Source organism: Thamnophis elegans, chromosome 2 (assembly GCF_009769535.1).
Source record: "Thamnophis elegans isolate rThaEle1 chromosome 2, rThaEle1.pri, whole genome shotgun sequence".
NCBI lineage: Eukaryota > Metazoa > Chordata > Lepidosauria > Squamata > Colubridae > Thamnophis > Thamnophis elegans.
This window is the reverse complement of record NC_045542.1, coordinates 128,096,992-128,121,813: the sequence shown is the minus strand read 5'-3', so window position 1 is coordinate 128,121,813 and position 24,822 is coordinate 128,096,992. Positions and strand designations below refer to the sequence as shown.

The following is a 24,822-nucleotide window of genomic DNA, read 5'->3' as shown; positions in this document are numbered from 1 at the left end:
GTTGCTTTCAGGGGTTATCTTCTGTGAGAATGGACTATACTGGGCCTAGGAAGGAGCCTTGTGGTACCCCACTGCTTACTTCTCTTCATGTGGATGCAGTATCATTAACAGCTACTCATTGAATATGGTTTGCCAGCCAGCTACAAATTCATCTGGTGTTGATGTTGTCTGTTCCACATTTTTCTAGGTTACTAAGAAGTAGATCATGGTCTACTTTGTCAAATGCCTTACTGAAATCTAAGTATACTATGTCCACAGCATTTTGCTCGTCTACTGATTTGGTGACTTTATCACTAAATCAATATCCCTGTTCTTTGTTCCATTTAACTTTCCCTTAACCCTGACCAGTCTTCCAGTGCTTGCTACTGAAAAACACCACCACAGCATGATGCTGCTACTACTATACTTCACTGTTGTGATGATATTGGGCAGGTGATGAGTGGTGCCTTATTTCCTCCAGACATAACATTTAGAACTGAGGCCAAAGAGTTCAATCTTGGTTTTATAAGTTCAGAAAATCTTGTTCCTCACAATCTGAGAATCCTTTGGGTGCTTTTTCCGAACTCCAAGTGGGCTTTCATGTGTTTTGCACTGCTTCTGTCTAACCATTCTGCCATAAAGTCCAGATTGGTAAAGGGCTGCAGTGATGACTGTTCATCTGAAACTCTGTCCCATCTCCACATAGGGTCTCTGGAGTGACCTTTTCGTTCTTGGTCATCTCTCTTACTAAAGTCCTTATCCTCGATTGTTCAGTTTGATTGGGTGACCAGTGTTTGGAAGAATCCTGGTTGTGCAAAACTTCTTCCATTTGAGAATTATGAAGGCCACTGTGCTCTTATGAACATTTAGTGAAGCAGAAGTTTTATTTAGCCTTCACAAGATCCTGCTTTGCAATAATCTTGTCTCTGAGTTCTTGAGGCAGTTCCTTTGACCTCATGGCTTTTGTTCTGCTACAGTATGCATTGTCAGCTGTGAGACCTTCTATAGAGAGGTGTGTGCCTTTCCAAATAATTCCAATCAATTTAATTTACCACAGGTCGATGTCAATCAAGGTGTAGAATATGTCAGCAATGATCAAGAGCAATGATCAAAAGCACAGAAAAGACAATAATTGTAAGAATATTTTTATCATATGCCATTGCATACATACATGCATGCACGCATGCACGCACACATATACATATACATGTGTGCGTGCATGCATGCAATGGCATGTGATAGAAATATTCTTAAAATTGTGTGTCTATATTTTCTCTGCTTTTATATGCTTTGCTTTGTTACTTAGAGAAGGCAGTCAATATTTTACAGGGCCATGACTCTATAAAATGATAAAAGAATTTGTTATATCACTTCATAATTAAAACAAAAATTAATTAAGATTGGGCAAGAAAGAACAACAGTGCAGACCTTGCTTAATATGTTCCTTGTTCAGGGACCATCCAAAATTACTGCAATGCTTTAAAAAATAACTATCTTCTATAGACCTCTCTGGGGGACCACAGTTGATCAAATGTAAAATCAATCCCCATTTGTCAAAAAAAAAATATCTCTATTGACATCATAAAGGTTGGTGGCACTACAGATGTTCAGACTGAATATAGGCTGACAAAAAAGGAAACTACTGATTAAGCAGTGGGAAGAAGTTGAGAGGCAGAAGAAAAAATGCCATCATGCTAAGCAAATCCCAGGGCATTTGCCTTTTTCTTTTTTTACCTTGATACCTGATCACCTCAAACACTGAGCACAGATGTGAGAATTCTCTTGTGTTTGACAGTTGGTTGAACAAAGTCAGTGATAATTAACTCCCAATCAGCATATTTGGCTCCTCTGAAATCGTAGTTTGATTTTGCACTTTGCAGACGGCCTTGCGGTTCTATACAATTCATAATTATACAGCTATTTCTTTTTCTTTATTTTGTTGTGTGTGTATTTTTTGCCACTTCTTTCTTACTTCTGGAAAATATCACCTGGATTATTATTTTTTATCTTTTAATCACTTGAACTTATTTTCAACTGTTAAAAATTGCATATAAAAACATAGCATAGCAGCTGGCCCTTACATGAATTAATTTTTGAAAAAGGAACATTTTTAAAACTTGAAATAACACAATGTTCTTGTTTTTCTAGCACAAAATGTATGTTTATTCCTCCGCCCCCCAAAAAAATCTATGTAGGTCTCTCCACATGTCATCCTTAGTGAAGCATGCAAACTAGCACCTGCATTTTCTCTGTCAGATAAGGAAAACACATTCCCCTTTTGCCCTGGCCACTTTTTAGAGAGGCACAGTTGAGAGAGTTTTAACAAACAGCATCACTATTTGGTTTGGTGGCAACAGTGCCTCAGAGAGAAAGTCCATTCAGAGAGTGGTAAGGACAGCCGAGAAGGTTATAGGAAGCTTGTTTCCCATTATTCAGGTTACTTCTTATAAGAGCTATGAGCTTAGAAACCAAAGCATTGTTAGAGACTCCACATACCCAGTTTACAGTCTGTTTCTATTGCTCCCCTTCTGGGAGGAGGTTTCAAAGTATTTCTAGCAGAACTATCTGATTCTGTAACAGCTTTGTTCCCTATGCCATCCGTCTGGTAAACTTGCAAGATTCGTATTTCTAGCCACATACATTTATACATCTGAACTAGACTGTGTTGTTTCTCTGTGTCATAAAATATATGCTTATTTATTTATTTATTTATTTTGTCATGTTTATGTAGTGTATATTGTGACGTGTATGCAATGAAATTCCATTTTCATGTATGCCAATTAGTGTATGTTTAAACTGATAATAAAGCTATTCTAAGTCTACAGTAAGTATAAGTGTAGAAGAGGTCCTCCATCTGTTCTCTTTCTATCTCTTCATCTTGAGATGTATTTGCAAGAACAGATTTATAGGAGCTTTTAATTAAAGGACTATATTACAATATTTATTTTCTGATTTGGGGATTAGCTCTTTGTCTTTCACTCATTTGGGGGAGAAAAGCTCAATGAGATCTTAAAATATATCAACAGAGGGGTCACAGGTCACAAGAATTTCCACTTTTAGAACTGGAAAAGCATTAGCTCCAACAAGTATTAATGAAGATGAAACATTTGGAAATAATTATCTCCTTTTTACAACCCCCAACCGACAAGATGTAGTTTCTTGTGATATTAGCTGGATGGCCAGAGGTAGAAATCATGGGAGCTTCAATCTTGCAGTCTGGAGGAATATACATTTTTCTCCCTTCTGTACAAAAACATTACACTAATCCTAAATATCCTAATTAAGGACCGGATAGGAGAGTAGAAGGAAAATAGCATTTGCAAAATATGAGATAGAGACTATCACTAGAAGATGGGCAGTTGAAATCTAGTAAAAACATAAACCCAACCCATGCCCCTCTGAAACAGCAGCATTTCTGGTATTCTGCATAAATAAGCAAGAGGAAAGTTTTAGATTACACCATAAGGATCAGCGGTAGGTTTCTACTGGTTCGGCACAGTTTGACAGCAGTAACACCAGCCAGCACCCACCCCTGATAAGAATACATGGCTAGTTAAAAACAAAGAAGCAAGCAAACACCTCTGATGCTGGTATAGGTTTCCTCCTGAAATAAAGCCATGACTAACTCTTCTTTGTTACATATGTTCTGAAGAATATATTTTTATTCTCAGACCTGAATATCTGTATTGGAATAACACAATAGAAAGAATGAAAAGAAAATAAATATCACATTTTGGCTGATGTCCTTTGGAGATTTGAATTCAGCCCCAAAACCCCAAGAATAATCTTAAGTAATGTATTAATGTAAAATAAGTGCCCATAAAAACATGATCCTAAAGGCATAGGAGACAGAAGGAAGGAAAGAGGAAGAGGAGGAGAAGGAGGGAAAAAAGGAGAAGGAGGAGAATGGTGAGGAGGAGGAAGAGGACACTTTTTAATGTTAGAAGATGGTACAATCAGGGGAAAGGATGAGCTTGGAGTCTCTTTTAAAAATAGCAATAGCACTTAAACTTATATACCGCTTCACAGTACTTTTACAGCCCTCTCTAAGCAGTTTACAAAGTCAACATATTGCCCCCAACAATCTGAATCCTCATTTTACCCACCTCAGAAGGATGGAAGGCTGAGTCTACCGTGAGATTTGATCTGTCAAACTGCTGGCAGCAGAAGCAGCCTGCAGTACTGTATTCTAACCACTGTGCCACTGCTGCTCTTATCAAACAGTAGAAGCTCCAGGTCACCCATAGTAAGACCATCTCATGTTGTTATCAGATCCTACATTCCTGTAATAAAAATGTAGTTATAATTTACACTGCTTTTGTAAATCCTATATATCATTTCCAGACCTATAACTTATAAGCTTGAGGCTTTCTGATTCCTTTGGTGAGGACCCTGGTGATCACTATAGATATAAGATACTTTGTGGCATCTATCTGCAATCATTTTAGTTCCTAATTTAATTGGCATTTTGTCCATAAATCAATATCTACCTATCGTCTACCTGCCTGTCTTATCTATCTATCTATCTATCTATCTATCTATCTATCTATCTATCTATCTATCTATCTACCTATCTACCTACCTACCTACCTACCTACCTACCTACCTACCTATCATCTCTCTCTCTATCAATCAATCAACTATCTATCATCTATCTATCATCTATCAATCAATCTATTTATCTATCTATCCATCCATCCATCCATCCTCTGTTTGTGTGTGTGTGTGTGTGTGTGTGTGTGCCTCCCTCTCTGTGTCTCTCCCTCTTGCTATCTATTTTTTCTTTTCAATTATTATACCTGATGCATTGTGCTCCCTTTGCAAAACACACTCAAATTTTATTATTATTTTTAGCAAAAATTTTCAATTTTGTGATGTTATCACATTCCGAAAAGTGAAGTTATAAAATTATAACCTTTGCTTGCCCTGATGTAATCATTTAATCCATGTTTGTCTTCTTCAACTGTTACTACCAATAATAAGCGGCCTTAACCTGGTTATTTATAACTGTGTGACATATTAACCTTCCTATAATAATCAGCTTAAATTCATTTCATTGTTTGACTGTTAGCGATCTCAATGAGGAATATTTTCTATTCAAATTGCTGAAAAATTGCATCTTCTCATGCTTCCTACTATAATCAGCTCACCATCTGAGACTGAACACATATTTTACTCCCTGAAGAAACACACCATGCTTAAACCTCATATTGTGGATTTATTTCTTCCTCTGCAGGAATAAATTGACCAGAGAAAGAGGCAGACTAAAGACAGAAAATTAGTACATTCTACTGTGTCTAATCTGTATCTAATGTAATGATCAATGATACATTGAAGTGAAAATTTGGCTGAAATGTGCTCAGTGTGCTGTAATCAACAGCAACTATGATTAATGTTCAAATATTATAAATAACGTATTACACTTATTGGTGTTAGTCTTCAGCATAATATATTAATAACGGGTTTGCATGGTTTTGTTTATTTTTTAATCCTCCTTCTTCAGAATCCTTATCTTAGAAGATAACAGTCTGAAGATATATAATATTACCAAAGCTGATGCAGGTGTATACAGCTGCATAGCGATGAATCAATTTGGAGTTGCGAGAAATTCAGGAAACCTGGTTGTGAAAGGTACTTTTTTTGTCTTTATTGGTATTATCTGCATATTGAAATCCACATACATATTTGATCAATCATGCTGAGATGTCAGAGACTATCGTATTCTGGGAATGTGGTTTGAAATTTATTTTCTTGAGGAAACAAGGTTACTGAAATGCCAGTGGCAAACACCAGAGGGATCCTTGCCAAGATACATGCAATACCTGTGGTTTGACACCATTCTTAGAGACAAACGCAGGTTCAAACTTAGTATCCAAGCTTCCAACTGAACAATGAAATATTTCAAGGAAATGGCTGCTTTGCAAACTATATTCTAAAGGGCAGAAAGATGAGGAGACATCTGAACCCTTGTTTAGTCTCAGAAATTAAATCTGTGCAAATGCTTATTTCTAAAGCTCTGTGGAATATTGTACCTGATCAAAGTGAGAAAAGTAATTTATTTCAAGGTAATTTTATTAAAATGTATTATTTTGGTGGTCCAGGAAGAAATAAAGATTAATACATTCTCGGTCACACCAAAAAATAATCTTTTAGGCAAAAGTATGTGAAGGAATAGGGACGGAGTGGCTCAGTGGTTAAGACGCTGAGCTTGTCAATGAGAAAGGTCGGCAGTTCGGCGGTTTGAATCCCTAGCGCCGCATAACAGAGTGAGCTCCCGTTACTTGTCCCAGCTTCTGCCAACCTAGCAGTTTGAAAAAATGCAAGTAGAAAAAATAGGGACCACCTTTGGTGGAAAGGTAACATTCCATGCCCCTTCGGCAATTAGCCATGCTGGCCACATGACCACGGAGACATCTTTGGACAGTGCTGTCTCTCTGGCTTTGAAACGGAGATGAGCCCTGCCCCCTAGAGTCATGAATGACTAGCACATATGTGCAAGGGGTAACCTTACCTTTTACCTTAAGTGAAGGAACTACTGGCATATTCTATGCAATATGTTGAACCAAATGACCTAAAGTAATCCTGGGGAATCCTTTATTCAGCAGTGTACAGTCACGTCAGACAGTGGTCCCCAACATTTTCAGTTGGCAGCCAGGCTGAGGGTGGGAAGAGGGGAATCGGACCATTTGAGCAGCACACTGGTGCATGCACCCACAGCTCCACTCTGCAAATGATGCAGCTCCCTGCTATGGAGCTACCTGTTTGTGCACACCAGCCAGCTGCATGAACGAGTGGAGGTGTGTGTGCTCATGCTGCTAGTCTTTCGCTCACACAACCCATTCTGAATAGTCCACAGCCTGGTAATGAGCCATAGTTCGGAGGTTGGGAACCCGTGACACCTCCACTTCACATGACACTGGGTGTTTGACTAGGAGATGCAGAAAGGAACAAATACCCATAGACTCTTCTGTGGTCTCCTGCTCCATTTCTTCCTGACTTTACCAAAACTGCTGATTTTTCTGAAAGCTCATTTCTATAATGATCATCAACCATAAACTCTGCTCACAGTAGAAGTTCACTAGCTCCAAAATCGAGTGTCTTTTGAAAGGGTTGCTTGGGTTTTGAAGTAAAAGACATGACCACGAAAGAAAGTTACCTGTCAGATCATTTAGTTTTTTTGCACTGTGCTAATTCAATGATCTCTGGGACTACTAGAAGTAATCCTTTCCCTTCCCCCATCCCCTGAAAAAAAAAAACCAGCATTAATTGCAAAGCCATGGTGATCTTGGATGGCAGAAACCCTGTGAATAGAAACTTCTTGGATGAATAAATGGAGAAAGAGCACAAGGTTTTCCATAAAGGAGAGGGGAGAGAATCTGCAACCCACTATGAGAGACTCTAAATAGAGTAAAGTTGAGTGGAGTGGGTTAGATACTTGTCCTGTGGTTAAGAGATATATGTTTACAGTCAGCTGAAATGCTTGTACAAAGTTGATTTGTATGTGTTGGAGTTCTCATGAGTGTACTAACGATATTCTAAGCCCCCTCCCTCATCTGTCAAGGTAGACCTGTTTTAGTAACACATCTCCCATAAGACTATTGAAAATCGCTTGTCTTTGCAAGTTATCAATGGATACTTTCTTCTTTTATGTCCTTCAATGGGCAGTTCTAGAAGTCATATATAACAATATACCAGCTCCTCAAAGAATTTGTCCATGTGAACTGAAATGGATAGAATATGTTATCTTAAGATGTACATTTACATAAAAATGGACAAGGTTATTAATCCCTTTACTACACAAAAACCTGGCTGCCTGGATGAATATTTTATCTCTTATCTTCTGCCTGGTTAAAACCACAAAGCTGACATATTCACTTGCAAAATTGTATTATCTAGCAATACATGTTTGTAGCAGTACAATATCCTTCAACAATGTCTGTAGAAGAGATAGAGGGCATTGTACGCTGACATTTTATTAGTTATTAGATGCTATATTTGATAACTAATTGTTTTTATTTGCATGAATTCTGGTTTACCACCCTAATAAAGTGTGTGTGTGTATGTTTGTGTGTTGTTTTAGTAGTTGGTGGACTGGGTTGGACTTATAGATTGGGACAAGGGTGGAAGGTTGGGCTACATGATAGTGGAGATATGAATGGAGATCATATATCAATGTTGACAGGCAAGGAGAGCACAACGATGAGGAATTCCATCAGTAGTCTGGTGAGAAACAATTGAATAATAACAAATACCTCTTTCCTTTTTGATGTATGGTATATACAACTTTATATTTTATTTGTTGTTTGTCATATTTGAGAACCACCCATCTTCTTATTTGTTCATGCAAGGGTTCAAAATGTAGTGCTCTTCCCTCTGCTTTTGGCACGCAATGGACCAGTTTTTCGCCTACCCCAGGCTCCAGAGGCTTTCTAGGAACAAGGAGATGGTGAAAAAAGCCTCCTCTACCCCCCCCCCCCATGGGAACAGACTTCCGATTTGCCCGTAGGGCCGTTTTTTACACTCCAGAGCCTTCAAGGGGCTTCCCTGAAGCCACCAGAGCATGAAAAACGGCCCAATGCACAAACCAGAAGTCAGTTCCGAACTTCCAGTTTGCACATTGGGTTGTTTTTTGCACTCCGAAGGGCTAAAAGCTGCCAAAAAAGAAATACGAAGTTAGCTGGCCAGTACGTGTATGCACGCTGGAGCTGACAGGCCACCTGTGGCACGTGTGCCAAAGGTTCGCCATCACGGACCTAGGAAATTGCAATGTGTTAGCTTAGTATATACACAGATCCAAGCAGTGTGACATTTTGTAATTAACCAATGGAAATTTTGTCAACGTGCAGATTTTCTAAGTTGCCATCCACACTTTTTGGTATGACACTCAGTGTGCCAATAACCTCTTTGACAATCATAGCAAATTTATGCCAGAATTTTTCAATTTCAGTTTTCATATCTTGATACTTTGTGATCTTCTCCAATTCTTTGTTTTCTATTCTAATATCCCCTGGCATTGCCACATCAGTTATGCATAGTTTCTTCTTTTTAACCACAGTTACTTCTGGTGTATTATGTGCCAAGATTTTACTGGACTTTCATTTTTAATCATTTTGTATCTGCTATGTTTATAGAATATCTAGTGACATGTTGTTATTGGTTATTGATGTATTTTGCTGTGTTGGGACTTTCAGAAAGCAGTTAATTGCACAGAATCTTGAGAAATGTTTTCCAACCATTACAAGTTGAAGATGTGTATACTTTAACTTCCACTATTCTCCAGTCATCATGCAAATCCGCATATCTTCAAGCTGCCAGGGTGGAGAAACTCTGGCTAGTACAATACCTGTAATAATAAATAGATAATCAAGTTTGCCACACTTCACCAGAACACAAGTAAAGTGAAATCCATCTTGTACCAGCTGCCTTTCATTCAAATAACTTGGCTCATAGCTCCAGAAATTATATAGCTCCCACCGACATCATAACTGAAGGCAATTATTCATGTGCAAAATTTTTCTTTCTCCTTTCAGTGGAGAGATGGATGAGAACATCACCTGAGCCTCCAGGGTCCTGAGGTTCTCTCCTCAATCTTCACATCTGTGCTGATACAGTTGTCATTGCTCTTGGCAGTATCATTTTAACTGACAAGGATTAACAGGAAAGGATAATTGTCAATGGACTTAATAAATTCCCCAATAATGAAACAGACCTTAGCATAATTATTTGGTCGAGCAGCTGCCTCCTGAAAATGTACAATAAGAGTAATGCAGACAGCAGGGAAATGTAATCTGACACTTACAAGTCCCAAAAAGAATAAAACTTACAGACTTCCATTGTAGTTGTGAAAGAAAGGGACTAATCTGTCTTCTTCAGCAACACAGTTATCCAAGCAATGAACCAGAATACGACATTAGAATTTTATTTGTAATATACAAAATTCCACGGCATGAAAACTCCCTTCCAGAGAAATGGGGATTATACTACTATATGTTCTGAAAGTGAACTGCAACGAGAAATTGACCTTATTTCATCTTGTATTTCCTATGGAGGAAAATATGTTCCATTAGCATTACGTGAGTCTGCTTAAAAAGAACTCAAAAGCTTGCAAAAAGGGAACACAATCACAGCAGCATAATCTAGTATTTTCTAGATAAGCAACCTGTTCATAGTAAGGAATCCATCAAAGAAATTACATAAATCCCCTGGTTATTTAACTGGGCTTTCATATGATGCAATTAACCAATAGGTGGAGTCATAACATGCTGTCCAATCTTTCCAGAATATTCACCAGCTATGATGTTAGCAATGGCTCCTAGCATGGGATATAGAAAAAAAAAACTGACAACTTTTCCTACACCTTTTGTTTGATTTAAAAAATCATTACTTTTTTTCAATTGGAATCTCCTTGTATTTTTCAGAAGAAACAGCCGGGAAGTTGCAAATAATATCCTAATTATTGAAGAAAGGATAAATGTTATAGAAGCAGAAAAAAAAGAATATTATTGGAAAGTACAGTCTTTCCTTCAGATTACAGAAAAGGATATCGAATTAAATCCAGACAAAATGAATCTGAAATGGAGGCAGGTGGCATACACAGGACATATACTGTCAGCTGAATAATAAAATCTGATTTAGAAAGGCAGAGGCAATTTGGAACAACAGGACAGCACCAAAGGATATTTACCTGAGCATGCATGACTTGCTTCCTGACTAAATCCTATCGATATATGGCAGTCAAAAAAAGCTAGAACCAAAACAACAACAACAAACAGAACTGACACAATAGAGTGAAACTGGACAGAGAATCACAGGAAAAACTATTTCAGAAATGAAACCAATGTCCTAATCCAAAATATTGTCAGGAACCCCTAGACATTTTCAGGAATAACCATCAGGTATTCAAACACAGAATTCTTCATAGAAATTTCTATGAAAAAGAGAAAAAATAAAGGCAAGGATGATTTTAAAAAGTTTGTAGCTGTGGCATTTGGAATACAGAATTTCCACCGCTTTGGTTACAGAAATCTCTTTGATCCCAAACTACTGAAGAACATTGTGAAAGCTTCTCATTAAGGCTATTTTAGTTGTTGGTATGAATGTTGCTATTAAACTTTCTAACTAGATATCAGATACAGTCCAGGAAAATCTCTACAAATAGAAAAGAATATCTATAATTCTGAGTTGAACTATTGAGTTATTGGTGCTCTCGGAGTTTATTTGTTTGTTTCCAGATATTTCATTACACAACTATGGTGTTAGTTGGGTGATGAAGTTTCAGCAAGCAATCAGGCAAGCAACCAAGACCAGACAGTATCAAGAACTCCATAAAAAGAAATATACCATTAGTTCTGTTCACCAGGGAACAGAACTATCCAGGAAGATTAGGACATCTGAATCTATCAACATGATGTACCCTATCAGTTACATCTCACTTTTTATAAGCTTGCTCTCACCATTCTTTCTAAAGTTTCATAACTTTGTTTAATGTTTCTTCATTTAAACCAATATTTTATTGATGGTATCTATGCAAAGTAATTTTCATAGACCTCATTTCCTAGAACTTCCAATCATTCTAAGTATAATTGATTTTTCTAAGGATTTTTATCATTTGACAAGACCATGCCTGTTACATGGTTAAAGAATATCAATCATATACCATTCATTATTGGAACTATTCCTTGCATTTTTTATTTGCTTCTGATCATTCAAAATGTTCCTATTTCTTCCTATTATTATCCCTTTGTATTCCATTTGTGATACCAGTTTTATTTATTAGAGAAAAATTGTATACCCATTTTTCTCCCATTTCTGCATATATTTGGAAAATTGTCATACCCAAAGATTTAAATAATATTTTTTGTAATTTCCTGTTTTCAACTGATTTGGCAATTTTCTTAATTAATTAACTGTGCTTTTCTAATGTCATTCCCTTTTGAAGTTGACATTTCCATTTACCCTGTAAAGTCATCTGATTTCTAGTCCACTTGATCTCACTGACACCAAGAATTTCTATTTTGGTCCTTGGCATTTCTTTCTTGATGATGAACCAGCTAGAGTCACTGAGGTGAGATGGGCAGTGTAAAAATTTGATAAATAAATAAATATAAATTATACCTAGCTTTCATAGCTCATGTACATTTCATGTTCCAGGGTTTGTTTGTTTGTTTTCATTTTATTCTAGCATATATAGTTACTTTCTTTAAGGGAAGATTCATCAATATTCAGGCTCCCCCAAATTCTCCTTTCTGCATCATTATTTCCTAGACTACTCATATCATGGATTTGCAATTCCCCAGTGACTGGTTTGAGAATTTCTAGTCTGGGTTCTTCTTTCCACTACCATCCTTGAACTTTTCTTCTAGAGGTACCAACTTTTCCCCCTTTCACTAAATCAGAGGGGCGGGGGGGGGGGGCAGCACATGATGCATCTGGCCCATGGGCAGGTGTTTTTGAGCCCTGTTCTAGAGCACTTCCATAAAACTTTGGTAATGCAGATCACTTAGACTTTTTCCAATCTCCCTTTCTATCCATGTTTTGGAACAAAATGAAAATGACTCCCAGTTAAAATAGCAAAACTAAACGAAATATAAAGTTGCCATATGGAAATAGAAGCACATTTCAGTTTAAAGAACTTTAAGATGGGCATACATATTCTGTGCAGGTATTTGTTACTCCAGTTTCATTGCACAAACATTATACAGAAAATATTGTTGCATCATGTAGGAGACTTCACATTTGCAGATGATGGATATGTACCCGGACTGAAAAAATCTATATGGAAATGTGTAATGCATTTCTGTGGCACTCATCAATGAAAATATACTTACTAAATGGACACTCTACAAGTCCATTGGATAAGATAAGCATAGATCTATTTACTTTTAAAGGAAAGCAGAATTTTACATATACAGTCCAACTTCTGGGGAATTGATCATCTACAAAATACAGGAATTGGAATTATGATCCAAAACTAAGAATCCACTTTTCCAAATATAAGATTCCTAACACATTATTTAGTAATAACATTATTTTCTACTACTATGGTGTCAATCACAGGAGACAAGTGGATCAGAGGCCATTTGAAATTAAGGTGCCTCTGTGATGATAAAGTTCAGCTTCAAAATGATCATCAGGAATTGTTACCAAACCAATAGGCTGAATTGCTATCAAGAAATTATTCTTAAAGAGAAAGTATGTAATTATAAAGTTAGACATCTGTGCTCTCAAGGGAGAAAAAGCTGCTACAACAGCAGGATGTGACATAGTGTCTGCTGTAATATGTAACACCAGAGACCAATCCACAATGAGTGGCATGAAGCCAACGTTTTAATCAACGTGAAAAAGGTCAAGAATTAAAGCTGCTTAGATTGATTCTCTTCTAAGAAAATCAGCATATCTCAAGAAGTTTGTGACACAGAATTTAAGGCAGAAATATGATACCCTCACACTTCATCACAGGTGTTTACAGTTCTTAACCTTAGATAGAAGAGGGCATGAAAAGTTTAGGATTGTAAATGATTACTGTAAATATGTATAATAGTTTCAATTTTACTAAAATAAATATATAAAAAACAGAAGGATTGTGATCAGTTGAAATAAGGACAGTTAGTTCTGAGATAGAATTTATGGAGAGAAGACTTATACCAGGATACCTACAATGACAAGCCTCTGAAGTAATTGAAGAATTTATAATGAATAATATACCTTGTCCACTATAAACAAAATCTTCTTGTCTACACAGATCTCCACAATTACTTTGTTTAAAAGACTTCTGGGTGAATGTTCTATGCAGTGGTGTCAAACTCCCGGCCCAAGGGCTGGATGCATCATGTGCTGGCCTTGCCCATGCCTAGTTTACTGAAGGTGGGGGAAAGTCCCAATACATCACCTCATGCTGCTGTGACTACGTGAGTTTGACACCCTTGTTCTACTGGATATTCCGAAGGCCACTTATTTATTTAACATATTAGTAGATTTATATTTACTTTACATTCAGGAGCTGATGGCAGCATACACTGTAGTTGTTCTCCTATTCTTCCCCATAGCAATGCTTTTGTGCATAGGTTGGAGTGAAATGACTGGGCCAAAGTCACTCAATGGAATGAGAATCAACTAAAATTTTGGTTATTGCTTATTATAACTTCAGCATAGAGTGGTACAATATTAACAGTATACCCTGAAATCTTCCTTCTCTCATTTCTTCCTTCCGTCCCTCCCCTTCTCTCTCTCTCTCTCTCTCTCTCTTTCTCTCTTTCTTTCTTTCCAGCATGTTTTTATAAGCTCAGTAGTCCAATGTATTACCTTTCATTGATTATTATGAAAGCAGCGTAACATACTGAAAAGTGCTATGGTGTAATTAGCAATAACATAATTAACATTGGGCATGTATAACCAGGAACCAGATCATGCTATAGTTGGACCTATCAGAGCAATGTTTGTCTTTTGTTCTTCTGCCTAGACCCATTTTAATGCTTGCTTTAATCTACATATCTAAATGCTATACTATTTTTAACATGTGTAAGTTTATATATGAATATAGGCATATACAATACATACTACTGCATGTATAGACACACACATACTGTATATAAATAAAAGAGAGCCAAGTTTAATGTAGTATTTTAGGTATTGAACTAGGGTTGGAGAGACCCGGCTATAGGCAAATCTCATTCATGGAAGCTCATGAGTGATTTAGGGATAGTCATTATCTCAGTTCAATCTCTCTGACACTTCAATCTATTTTACAGAGGCAGCAGGATGTATGCTACTTGAGTTGTTGAAGGAGAAGTGTGATACAAATGTAATAAGGCTGAAAGCATGGAAGCTGGAAAAGGAACATGTATCTCATTCAGGTGTTTTGTCTTATATAGTATAATCAATTCTTCCCTTTAGAAAAATCTAACTTTTTATTCAACACATGAACAGAATATATTTTTCTAAAAATTAGAACATTAATTTTTTCTATTTTACTTAATATAACAACTATCATACTTTTCTTATCTATTTTTTTCTTGAGATGTCACTGGTTTGCCTGCTTCCATTCCAACCTACCCATCTAACCCAAGCTGTAAATACTAGTTGCGGTTGAAATGAAACTGCTGCTTGTCTTTATTGCATATTTGAAATTCTATATTGAATTGAGTTGAATTGAAACAACATCTAATAACTTATAATAACTAATAAAAATAGTCACGGCTAATAGCATGAAGTGTTAGTGCACATATATACATACAGTACATTCTCATTAGGCTATTCTTTTTTGAAGTAAGCAATATCATACAAAGAATAGAAGGCATGACACATACAAAAGAAAAGGAAATATAGCTAAATTTAGTTTACACCTGCACTACACTTTTTAACTTTGCAAAGAATTCTTGTTTGCCCAATGGCCATACAGTCCTGTTGTGGCCCACCAGTAGAGCTGGCAGCAGATTCAGACAGTGAGGAGGTTGGGGAGAAACATGGACCAGTCCTGGAGTCTGATGAAGGCTCTGATAGGGGCTCTGTGTTGGAGGTAGAGGGGGGCAGAGCCGTATGCCAATTATCAGCTGTTTTCAGAATCAGACATCAGTGAGGCAGACAAATAATTGGAGCCTGTTCCCAGTGTACACATGTGCAGATTTGCCAGACAAAGGGGACAACTAAAGAGCAGGGTTTGATTTGGGAGGAAAGCCAAATGACAAATGCCCCCTCCCAGAGGAAATAAAAGAAGGGGAATGGAGTTTTCAGGAGACAATTAGTTTGCTAATTAATTAGTGCCTCTCGGAGACTCCTTGCCAAGTTCTACACATACCAGCTTGTCATCTCTCCAAGCCAGATAAGGTGTGACTGTACAGTGAATGAGCAGAATTCACTGTAAATTAATAAAAAGAGATTTTTGCCAGAGCAAGGAGTTTGTTTCATGGTCTTGGGAAGCCTTGTCAGAAGGCTTCCCAAGCAATTTGATTTCTTGAAAACTATTCACTCCTTTCTTTCAGATCTCCAGAACTTTCATCAACTCCATGCAACCGTAACTTCCTCTTCCATTCCATTTATTCTTCCTTATATTTGTTTTGTGGTTTGATACTTATTCTATTTATGTGACCAAATTTCTGAAACATGCTATCTTCCTGCTGTTCACTCATGCCTGGATTCAATTCACATTCCTTTAGTACACACTCATTCTTATGCCTATTTTTTCCCCCTGTATTCTTACAGATACTTTTTAGGTAAACCATTCCCACCGCATTGAAATTATGCCTACATTTCTTCCAACATACTCAGTTCTGCTTCCATATAACTTCACAAACAGAAGTGTGTTCTTCTGTAAATAACACAAATAGCATTATGCACACAGTAGAGATGGAACCTAACTATGTATGGTGTTCCCACTATGTTTTTTAATGTAATGAAAACCTTAATTTGACAATTGAAGTTTTTATTAAAAATCAAAATAATAACATGGTATCACAATTACAATATTTTCAAAGAACATTTGTTTTGGTTCCCTTCTGAAGAAATTTGGGCTGTTCAATTACAGGCCTCATTGCTTCCGCACTGTATTCAACTGAAATGTCAGAATCTAATAAACAAATCTAATGTTTACTGCCGCTCATTGGGCTGCTTATCCTCAGTGATAGAAATCTCTATTGTATTTCAGGTGCACTGAATACTTTGTATATTCTTCTTTTTGGAAACAGGTTCTGCTCCATGATACATTCCTACAGAGAGCAAACAAAGCAGATAGTTAATGAGAAAAGGGAAATTTTAAAGAAAGACTTTAAACAGCTTGAGTCAAATGAAGCAATCATTTCAGCATCACTCATAGAAATTGATGTGATCTGGTTAGACTGGTATATCCAGAGAGACCTTACTTTAGACTTCTTTGAGACACATATCTTTTATTCTTCTAAGACTACAATAATACATATTTCATGGAATGCATGGTTGAACTGCTCAACATAGCAGAGTAGAACAAAACAAAACAACAGTGTGTGGCATTTTCTGGATTCTGTTTTCCATATCCCTTTTCTTTGCAATGAAACCAGAGGTGGGTTTTTGCCAGTTCACTTTGGATCGGGCGAACCAGTAGTGGTGGCGGCAAGAGGCTCCACCCATCTCCCTGGACGCTTCTGCACATGCACAGAAGCATTGCACCAGTGCACACTACAAATTACAAACTGGTAGTAAAATAATTTGAAACCCACCATTGAATGAAAGATACATAAAATGTTAATCGTAGACTTTTTTCTCCAGCTTCTTAGACACTATGGTTAAAAAAGTGGCAGATACACTTGGCTGGAAATTCATATTCAGATCATGCAGCCTAACCTGTCAATCACCCTGGGCACTTAAAAAGGTAAAAAGAGATAAAGCAGGATTGTGATCTGAAAGATTAACCCTTAATCTTCATGAGATGAAACTCTGATACAGAGAGAAAAAAAGAGACAGAGAAGCTATATATAGCTATAATTTTAAAAGTGCATGTTACTTGCCTTCATACAACTGGTTTCAAGCTAAATAGTATCTTCAACTGAACTTTGGGTCACACAAGCAAGAAGAGATAGACAAATGTTTATTTTCCAAGTGTTGCATCTAGGGCCAGTCAAGGTGGGCAAAAGGATACTTATCCACTATCTTGTGAATATCTCAGGATAATTTTATGCCAGATTCAAAATATCAATTGTTTTTCAAAATCAGATTTTTCCCTCTATCTGAAGAGGGGATGGAATCATCATGTTTCTTTTGACTAGCAACCCTAAATAAGTACTTATTAAATTGTGAATAAATACTCAATTCATAAATGCATTTTTCAACAAACATTGCAAGTCGGAAACACTGGAGTCCTCTATTTATACTATTGTCCAGATAGATGGCCATTATATTGTTATGCCAAAACATCCTTTTTGTTTTTCTACCAATCTACATAATTGGTACAGTATTTATCACTGTATCCAGGCTTCCTACTGCAATTTACTTATGTGCATATGAATTACCATGAGTGCATAATGCTTTCATCAGCATACTCACTTAAACTGCTTATAACAAGGGAGTTGTTATCTCTAATTTATCAAGCAATCATTGGAACAATAGTAAAGAGGGGCAGGAATAAAATATGTGGTTCATTCTCTTGTCTCCCAAGTAAACTAGAAGGTTGCTAAATGAAGTGGTTGATGATAATGATTTGGTTGATGTGGTTGAAATGACGTTTACGATTGTTTAAACTGGTGTCTTTGTAAAAAGAACTTTGATATCTTTATAGCTATTCTTGAAATGCCTGGCATTTGTCAACGTCTTGACTTTTTCAGGACTTTTTCCTGTCCCACAGAAAAAACTGTCATCGTTAACTCTCCTTGTGATGTTGATGTTATTGTTGGAGAAAGTGTACTTCTGCCTTGCCAAGTATTCAAAGATCCATCCATTGAGGTTGTTTTCTCATGGTCACTCAATGGAGATCTTATCGATTTTAAAAGAAGAATGACTCATTTTGAAAGAGCTGGCAGTGTAAGTTTAGTTTCATTGCTGTTTGTGTACATATACTTTTGTATACCCATTTAAAAACATCTCATTTCAACATACATTTCAACATGTTTTGAAAGCATATTAAGAATATGTATGTATGTATGTATGTATGTATGTATGTATGTATGTAGTGTCACAACCCCTGGTATGCTCAAATATGGGAGGAAGCATACTGCTTCCATTCTCTGTCTATTGACTCGTCACAAGAGACCATCACGACAGAAAGCCATTATTTTTACTGTTGCCTTTGTTACATTTGTGTTGCATTTGTGCTAGTCTCCCTTTATTTATTTATCAGCACAAATGCAGCACAAATGCAACACACACACACACATATACATACATACATACATACATACATACATACATACATACATATTTTTATGTATGGTTGTATAATGTATGTATGTTTGTAACCGATGTATAATAGAAAGCTATCATCTGTCCAGTCAGCATCTAGTATTAAGTTTTGCACCGCATAATTTTTTGAATCTATTTTCAGGCATAAATTATAATTACAGAGTATTTCTATAAATGTTAAGTCTTCTCTCTGCTTTGGATGCTTTAAGAAACTGAGCACTTAGAAAAGCCCTTATTTTTTTTCATAACAAAGGCAAGGCATGACAATAGTAAACATAGTCTACTTCCTCATACACACACACACACACACACACACACACACACACACACACACTTTGATTTTCCTGCTAGAAATGAGGTCTGCCTCCCTCCTTTTGCCCTTCCAGAAGGTCCTTAAAACTTGGTTCTGTTAGCTGATCTGTGGCCCCAATGCTTGTGCTCTATGCTAGGGGTGGCTGATAGGGTAGAGAGAAGATCCGCACCCCTCTGTTGCCCATCCTCTCAGGTTTTAGTCTCTTTGTTAGCATCTTTTAACTTATATAATTTTGTATTAACTTTTTATCATTACGTAAGCCACCCAGAGTCATTTCATATAAATTTAATAAATAAACAAATAAATAGAAGAAGTTGAAAACTTGCAAAGATTCAAAGAGATCTGTTATGACTTCTTTTAAAGAAGACATTGCCTCCAAACATAGAGCTGAGATCTTATCTGTAAAAATAGTTGCACATTTCTACTGGTATTATAGTTCTAGAAATTTCTAACAGTGGCTGCAGTAATCAATGAAATTCTCAATCTAAGCTTTTCTTTTCTACAATTAAAGAGGAGCCGACTCAATCCCACTATTAGGAATGGAGCACCTTCTTCTAAAAATGCTTGATAAAATCTTATTAAAATAGATGTGTGCTGGTAATACCCAAAATACACTTCATTGGCATGTTTCTTCTAAGTCATACATTTTAGTTTGGAGTCTGTTTCCAAAATCTACTCAATGAAAGCTTTATTGCTTTACATAGCCACATCCATTTAGTTTCTTTGGCTTTCATTGTTGGCATTATTTGTGGGAATTGTAATAAAAGTGTCTGAATGAAAAAAAATAGATGACACTATTGTATAATTCAGTTTAAAAACCACATCTTCATTAATATTTAGCATGTTATAAAAATATGCATTAGGAAAATACATCATGTCTGATTAATTGCTTGTGTTCTTTTTATCTAAGGATTCTGTAGGAGATCTTATGATAAGAAATATTCAGCTAAATCATGCTGGAAAATACATCTGCACTGTGCAAACATTGATGGACACTCTGTCAGCATCAGCAGAAATAATTGTAAGAGGTAAGTCTATAAACTCTAAAAATTAAGCTAATTATATAGACGTGTATAATACCCTTAAATTGTAGAGAAACTGATTAAATTAAATATGTATAACTAATGATCTATAGCTCAGATATATGACCTACTGTTATATATTCTCTTGAAATTAAAATTTGCTCTATAGGCAATTGACTCTTTTATATTGAAAATGTATTTTGCCCTAAAGGCTGACCTATAAATATTAGAGCCAAGAAGTATTTAATCTTGAATTCTATAATGAAGACTGGAATGGAAAGGGAAACTGAAATTTCATTTGATTTAGATATAATGGTTTAGATATGCTTGGGAAAGAAAGCCACTCCCAGGAGTACTAGTGAAGAAACAGGTATGGACATTGATAGTGGGTGCATGGCAGATATACTCTTGAAAACTTAATTTGTTATGTTCCTACTGTAGGATCAAATTAATTCACATATCCTGTAGATAGCAATTATAAGATAAGGAGCTACAGGATGCCATGTATTCTAGCAGATATGATAATAGTTGGTTCATTCCTTATTAACTGGAAGTAGCAGAACGACTAGGAATGGAGATTTGGATTGTAGTGCTTATTTCATTTACAAAGCCCATTGTTCACTGGGGAATTCTGGGAACTGAAATCCATATAGCTTAAAGTTGACAAGGCCATGAAACACTGATATAATATGTTGCTTTCAGTCCCAAGACCATTGAAGGGACTTTATGGCTAAAAACAGAAGGGAGTCATTTTGTGTGCTTGCCTAAGAAGTGGAGAGAAAAGTCCATTGTGTAGCTTAGACTTCATTATTTTGAGAATGATGGGGAATTGCTAACAATGGAAACTGCTGAACTTCATCTCCCAGTCAGCATGATTTTTTTTTCCAGATATGCCAAGTATTGTTTTTCCTCAGTATCAGGAATATTCTAAGCCTGGATCTAAAAGAATCTTTTGAAATCAAATCTATTTTATATAAGTAGTCATGTAAGATGTTTAGCCCTTAGGGTACACTTTACATGGTTGAAGGGAAATTCCCATGTTTATTTCGAACTATCCTCTTTAATCAGGTCCATTAGTACTAAGTTCACCAATAAACCCTAAACCGCAAAGAACTTCAAACAATTCTGCTAAAATAATATGGATGTCAAGGCTTCAACTAATGAAACTAAGCAAATCTGAGATTAGGACCCTTCTCAAATGTCTTCTTTATTGAGTACATCATATTGGCACAGCTTCAAAGGAAACCCAACTCTAAATCTTTCCCGCTGTTACAGTATAATTAAACTAAAAATAACCCCATCCCCAAGGGTCACAAGTCACACTGGCCAATTGGTTTAAGTGGCAGGCACTCCAGGCACTCCTTCCCCAACCTTACCCGTTGCCAGTAGAGATGATCTTAGTTCTCACGAGAAAGCTCTCTGTTGTGTCTAGTAAGGCATTCCAACCTCCTTCCCCTTTTCCCCCTCTGTGTGACAACTGAGGAACAGAAAAATGGCTGTTGCCAGGTTCGGTTCGAAGTTGACAATGGATCTTTTGTTTTAATAAGGCATTCCTGGCCCACCAAAAGAAGTTACTATTGAATATGTATCTAGTACAACTGCAGTGCTGAATTGGAAATCAGGAGCAGAAAACAACAGTCCTGTCCACACCTACACAGTTCAGACAAGGACCCCTTTTTCACTTGGATGGCAAGCCGTTTTAACAGGTACACCTTTCTGAATTACATTCTATGCTGTTTTCAAAAACTGCCTGTCTCTAGCCCTTTTATTTTTGTTTTTTTTCCCCTTAAGTTCCTGAAGTCATTAATGGAAAGACCCACACAGCTACAGTAGTTGATCTAAATCCATGGGTTGAATATGAGTTTCGAGTTGTAGCTGCTAACGGTATTGGAATTGGGGAACCAAGTACACCATCGGAGCTACTAAGAACTAAAGCATCTAGTAAGCTACTTAAAATATTATTAATGTGTTTAAGAGCTCTTAAAATACAGTTTCGCTCATCTTAATTTTACATCATAATCAATGATGGAATTCATTTTTTTTACTACCAGTTCTGGTGGGCGTGGCATGGATTGGTGGGAGTGGCTTGGTGGGTGTGGCAGGGGAAGGATACTAAAAAATCCCCATTCCCTCCCAATCAGCTGGGACCCGGGAGGCAGAGAATAGATGGGGGTGGGACCAGTCAGAGTTGGTATTTACCGGTTCTCTGAACTACTCAAAATTTCTGCTACCGGTTCTCCAGAACTGGTCAGAACTTGCTGAATACCATCTCTGATCATAACGGTTTACCTTTCAGTAACCTTCAAGACACAATAAAGGGTTTAGAGGGTTATTTGTATTTCATTATTTATATTTCTCTGTTCCCCTTTTCGACTAACCATTAGCATCTAAACTATTTCACACCAATTTAAAGTTAATAATTACAGTATGAAACCTTCCATAATGGAAGGCAAAATTCAGGACAGTGGAGATGTCCACGGTGCCTCTTTTGATCACTTACCACGTATTGGAGGGGGGTGATGAAGAAAAAGAGCATCATTATCTCTCTTCAATGAAACATTTTCAGAGGGCCTATTTTACGTAAATTTAGGTCATCTTGAACTCTCTTAAACTTACTTTTAAATAGATATATAGAATGGCAGAAAAGGAAAAGAGAAAGGAAAGGAAAGGAAAAGAAAGGAGGGAGGGAGGCAGGAAAAGACAGTAAATTTTAATGCATACTAATCAGCATATTTATACTATTATGTATACAATTTATAGTGTTAGCATCATTGCTTAACACTAACTTGCAGGCAACTATCTGAATGCAAACAGTGCTATGCATTCCCTAATGTATTTTCACATATACATTTCTCTCTGTGTGTGTATCAACATTTTTTTCACTTGCAAATCCATAAATATTTGCATCCTCCAGCTGCTTTCATTCAAACAGCAAAGGCAGCATGATGCAATCATGCAACAAGCTCTGTGCTTTTAGGGTATACAGCAATGCACCCACAAAGGGCTAAGGCTTGATTCTAGTGGCTGTTTGTACTTGCTTTCATCAGACTAACTGGTTTAATTGCCCCAGTAGATATGTAAAACGTATGTAGATACGTTGATTGAAAAAAAAAACCTGGCATCACAGTACAAAGCAAAATGCATATATTCATTCCAGTTCTTTTAATTTTTACCAGATTAACAGCAAAAGTTACATCATTTTCTTTTTCTACTTTTATATCAGAATATATATACACACACATGCAAGCATGTATATGTACCACTGTAGTTGGCTACTAAATCAATAGCAAACCCACTTCCCCCTTCACTCCCTCATGCTCCCCTCCAAATATTGTTCATGACACCACCCATGGATCTATTTAAGCAACATGGCATATTCATCAGACATGTGAAATACTTAAAAGTTGACCAATCAATTTGTTAACCAATTCAAGCAAATATTTCAATGAAATGGCCAATTCAGGAAAATGTTCAACCCTTACGCCTGCTGTTGGAAAGCGCTTGTGCCCCAGTCTTTGATTGCTTTTACTGCTTGATGCAGTGTTGGTCTCTAATAAAGCATGCATTGACTTAATAAGACATAGGAGGAAGAGAGTTGATAAGCATTCCTGAAACTTGCTTGGTAATGATATATATCCATTTGGATTTGAGTGTGATATCAAGTGGGAATTATCACCCAAGAAACTGATAGCTAGTTGCCTGCTTTTCACCCCACTGGGCTCCACAAACTCCTCCCATTCCCTGTCACCCATCATGCACTGGCCTTTGGAAAATATTTGATGCTCCAGAGCGCACACTTTGGAAAGAAGACAGCCCATTCTACACCTTGGCATACCTAGGCTGTGTGACATTATCTGTAAGAGGGTGCTGTTTTTGGAGTGGCCACAATGGATTGCCACTTTTAAAATGTATGTATGTATGTATGTATGTATGTATGTATGTATGTATGTATGTATGTATGTATGTATTTATTTATTTAACTCATGCATTCATATTTAAGAAAATTTATATGACTATCTACTCACTGTCAATGACTCTGGATGGCTTGCAAAACTATGGTGCCAGCTTCTGGTATGAAGCCGTGAAGCTTATGGATGCCACTTCTCCTGTTCACCTGTAGGGAAGCTGAGCTTGGGGCTCTGGAGCTCATAGTAAGGAAGGAGGACAGGTCATTCCTCAACATCCTTAGGCCATGTGGCTCTATCCCAAAAGCTGGCAGGTTTTTTGGAGGGGCTGCAATGAGAGGCCAAGAGGCCTCCCCTGTTTTCACCAATATCAGCTTGGAGCTCCCCAGATCTTCCAAATGGTGCAAATGGTGACTGGGCTTCAGAGAGAAAGATATAGGACCCAGTAGTGTGGAAAGTAAAAACTGTGAATACCCCAATTGTAGCACAGATTGTCTCAGGCCTTGGGAGGCCTTAAGCAGGTAAACATGGGTCTGTACTAGGGCTCCCAGGTCTTCCCCTCACCCATGAGTACCATGTGGTCTGCTTAACAACTTGCATAATCACATAATGACTGCATTGGAGAGAGCAGAGGGGAGCAAGACGATCACATGATTGCCTTGCTTAACAACACTCACAACCTTTGAACATAATGGGCATGCTTTATTACAGTGATAAGTCAAGGACGACCTGTATGAAAGAT

At 37.0% G+C, this 24,822-nt stretch overlaps 1 protein-coding gene across 1 annotated transcript in view; it reads left to right on the top strand.

Annotated features, from left to right (window-relative positions):
- Positions 1-24,822, top strand: part of LOC116524010 (contactin-6-like) — a 141,185-nt gene that overhangs the window by 91,207 nt on the left and 25,156 nt on the right. Inside the window, exons 11-15 of the mRNA XM_032239107.1 lie at positions 5,483-5,610; positions 18,287-18,462; positions 20,064-20,181; positions 21,723-21,881; positions 21,967-22,116. Coding sequence (XP_032094998.1) covers positions 5,483-5,610; positions 18,287-18,462; positions 20,064-20,181; positions 21,723-21,881; positions 21,967-22,116 — 731 coding nt within the window. The remainder of the gene's footprint in view (positions 1-5,482; positions 5,611-18,286; positions 18,463-20,063; positions 20,182-21,722; positions 21,882-21,966; positions 22,117-24,822) is intronic.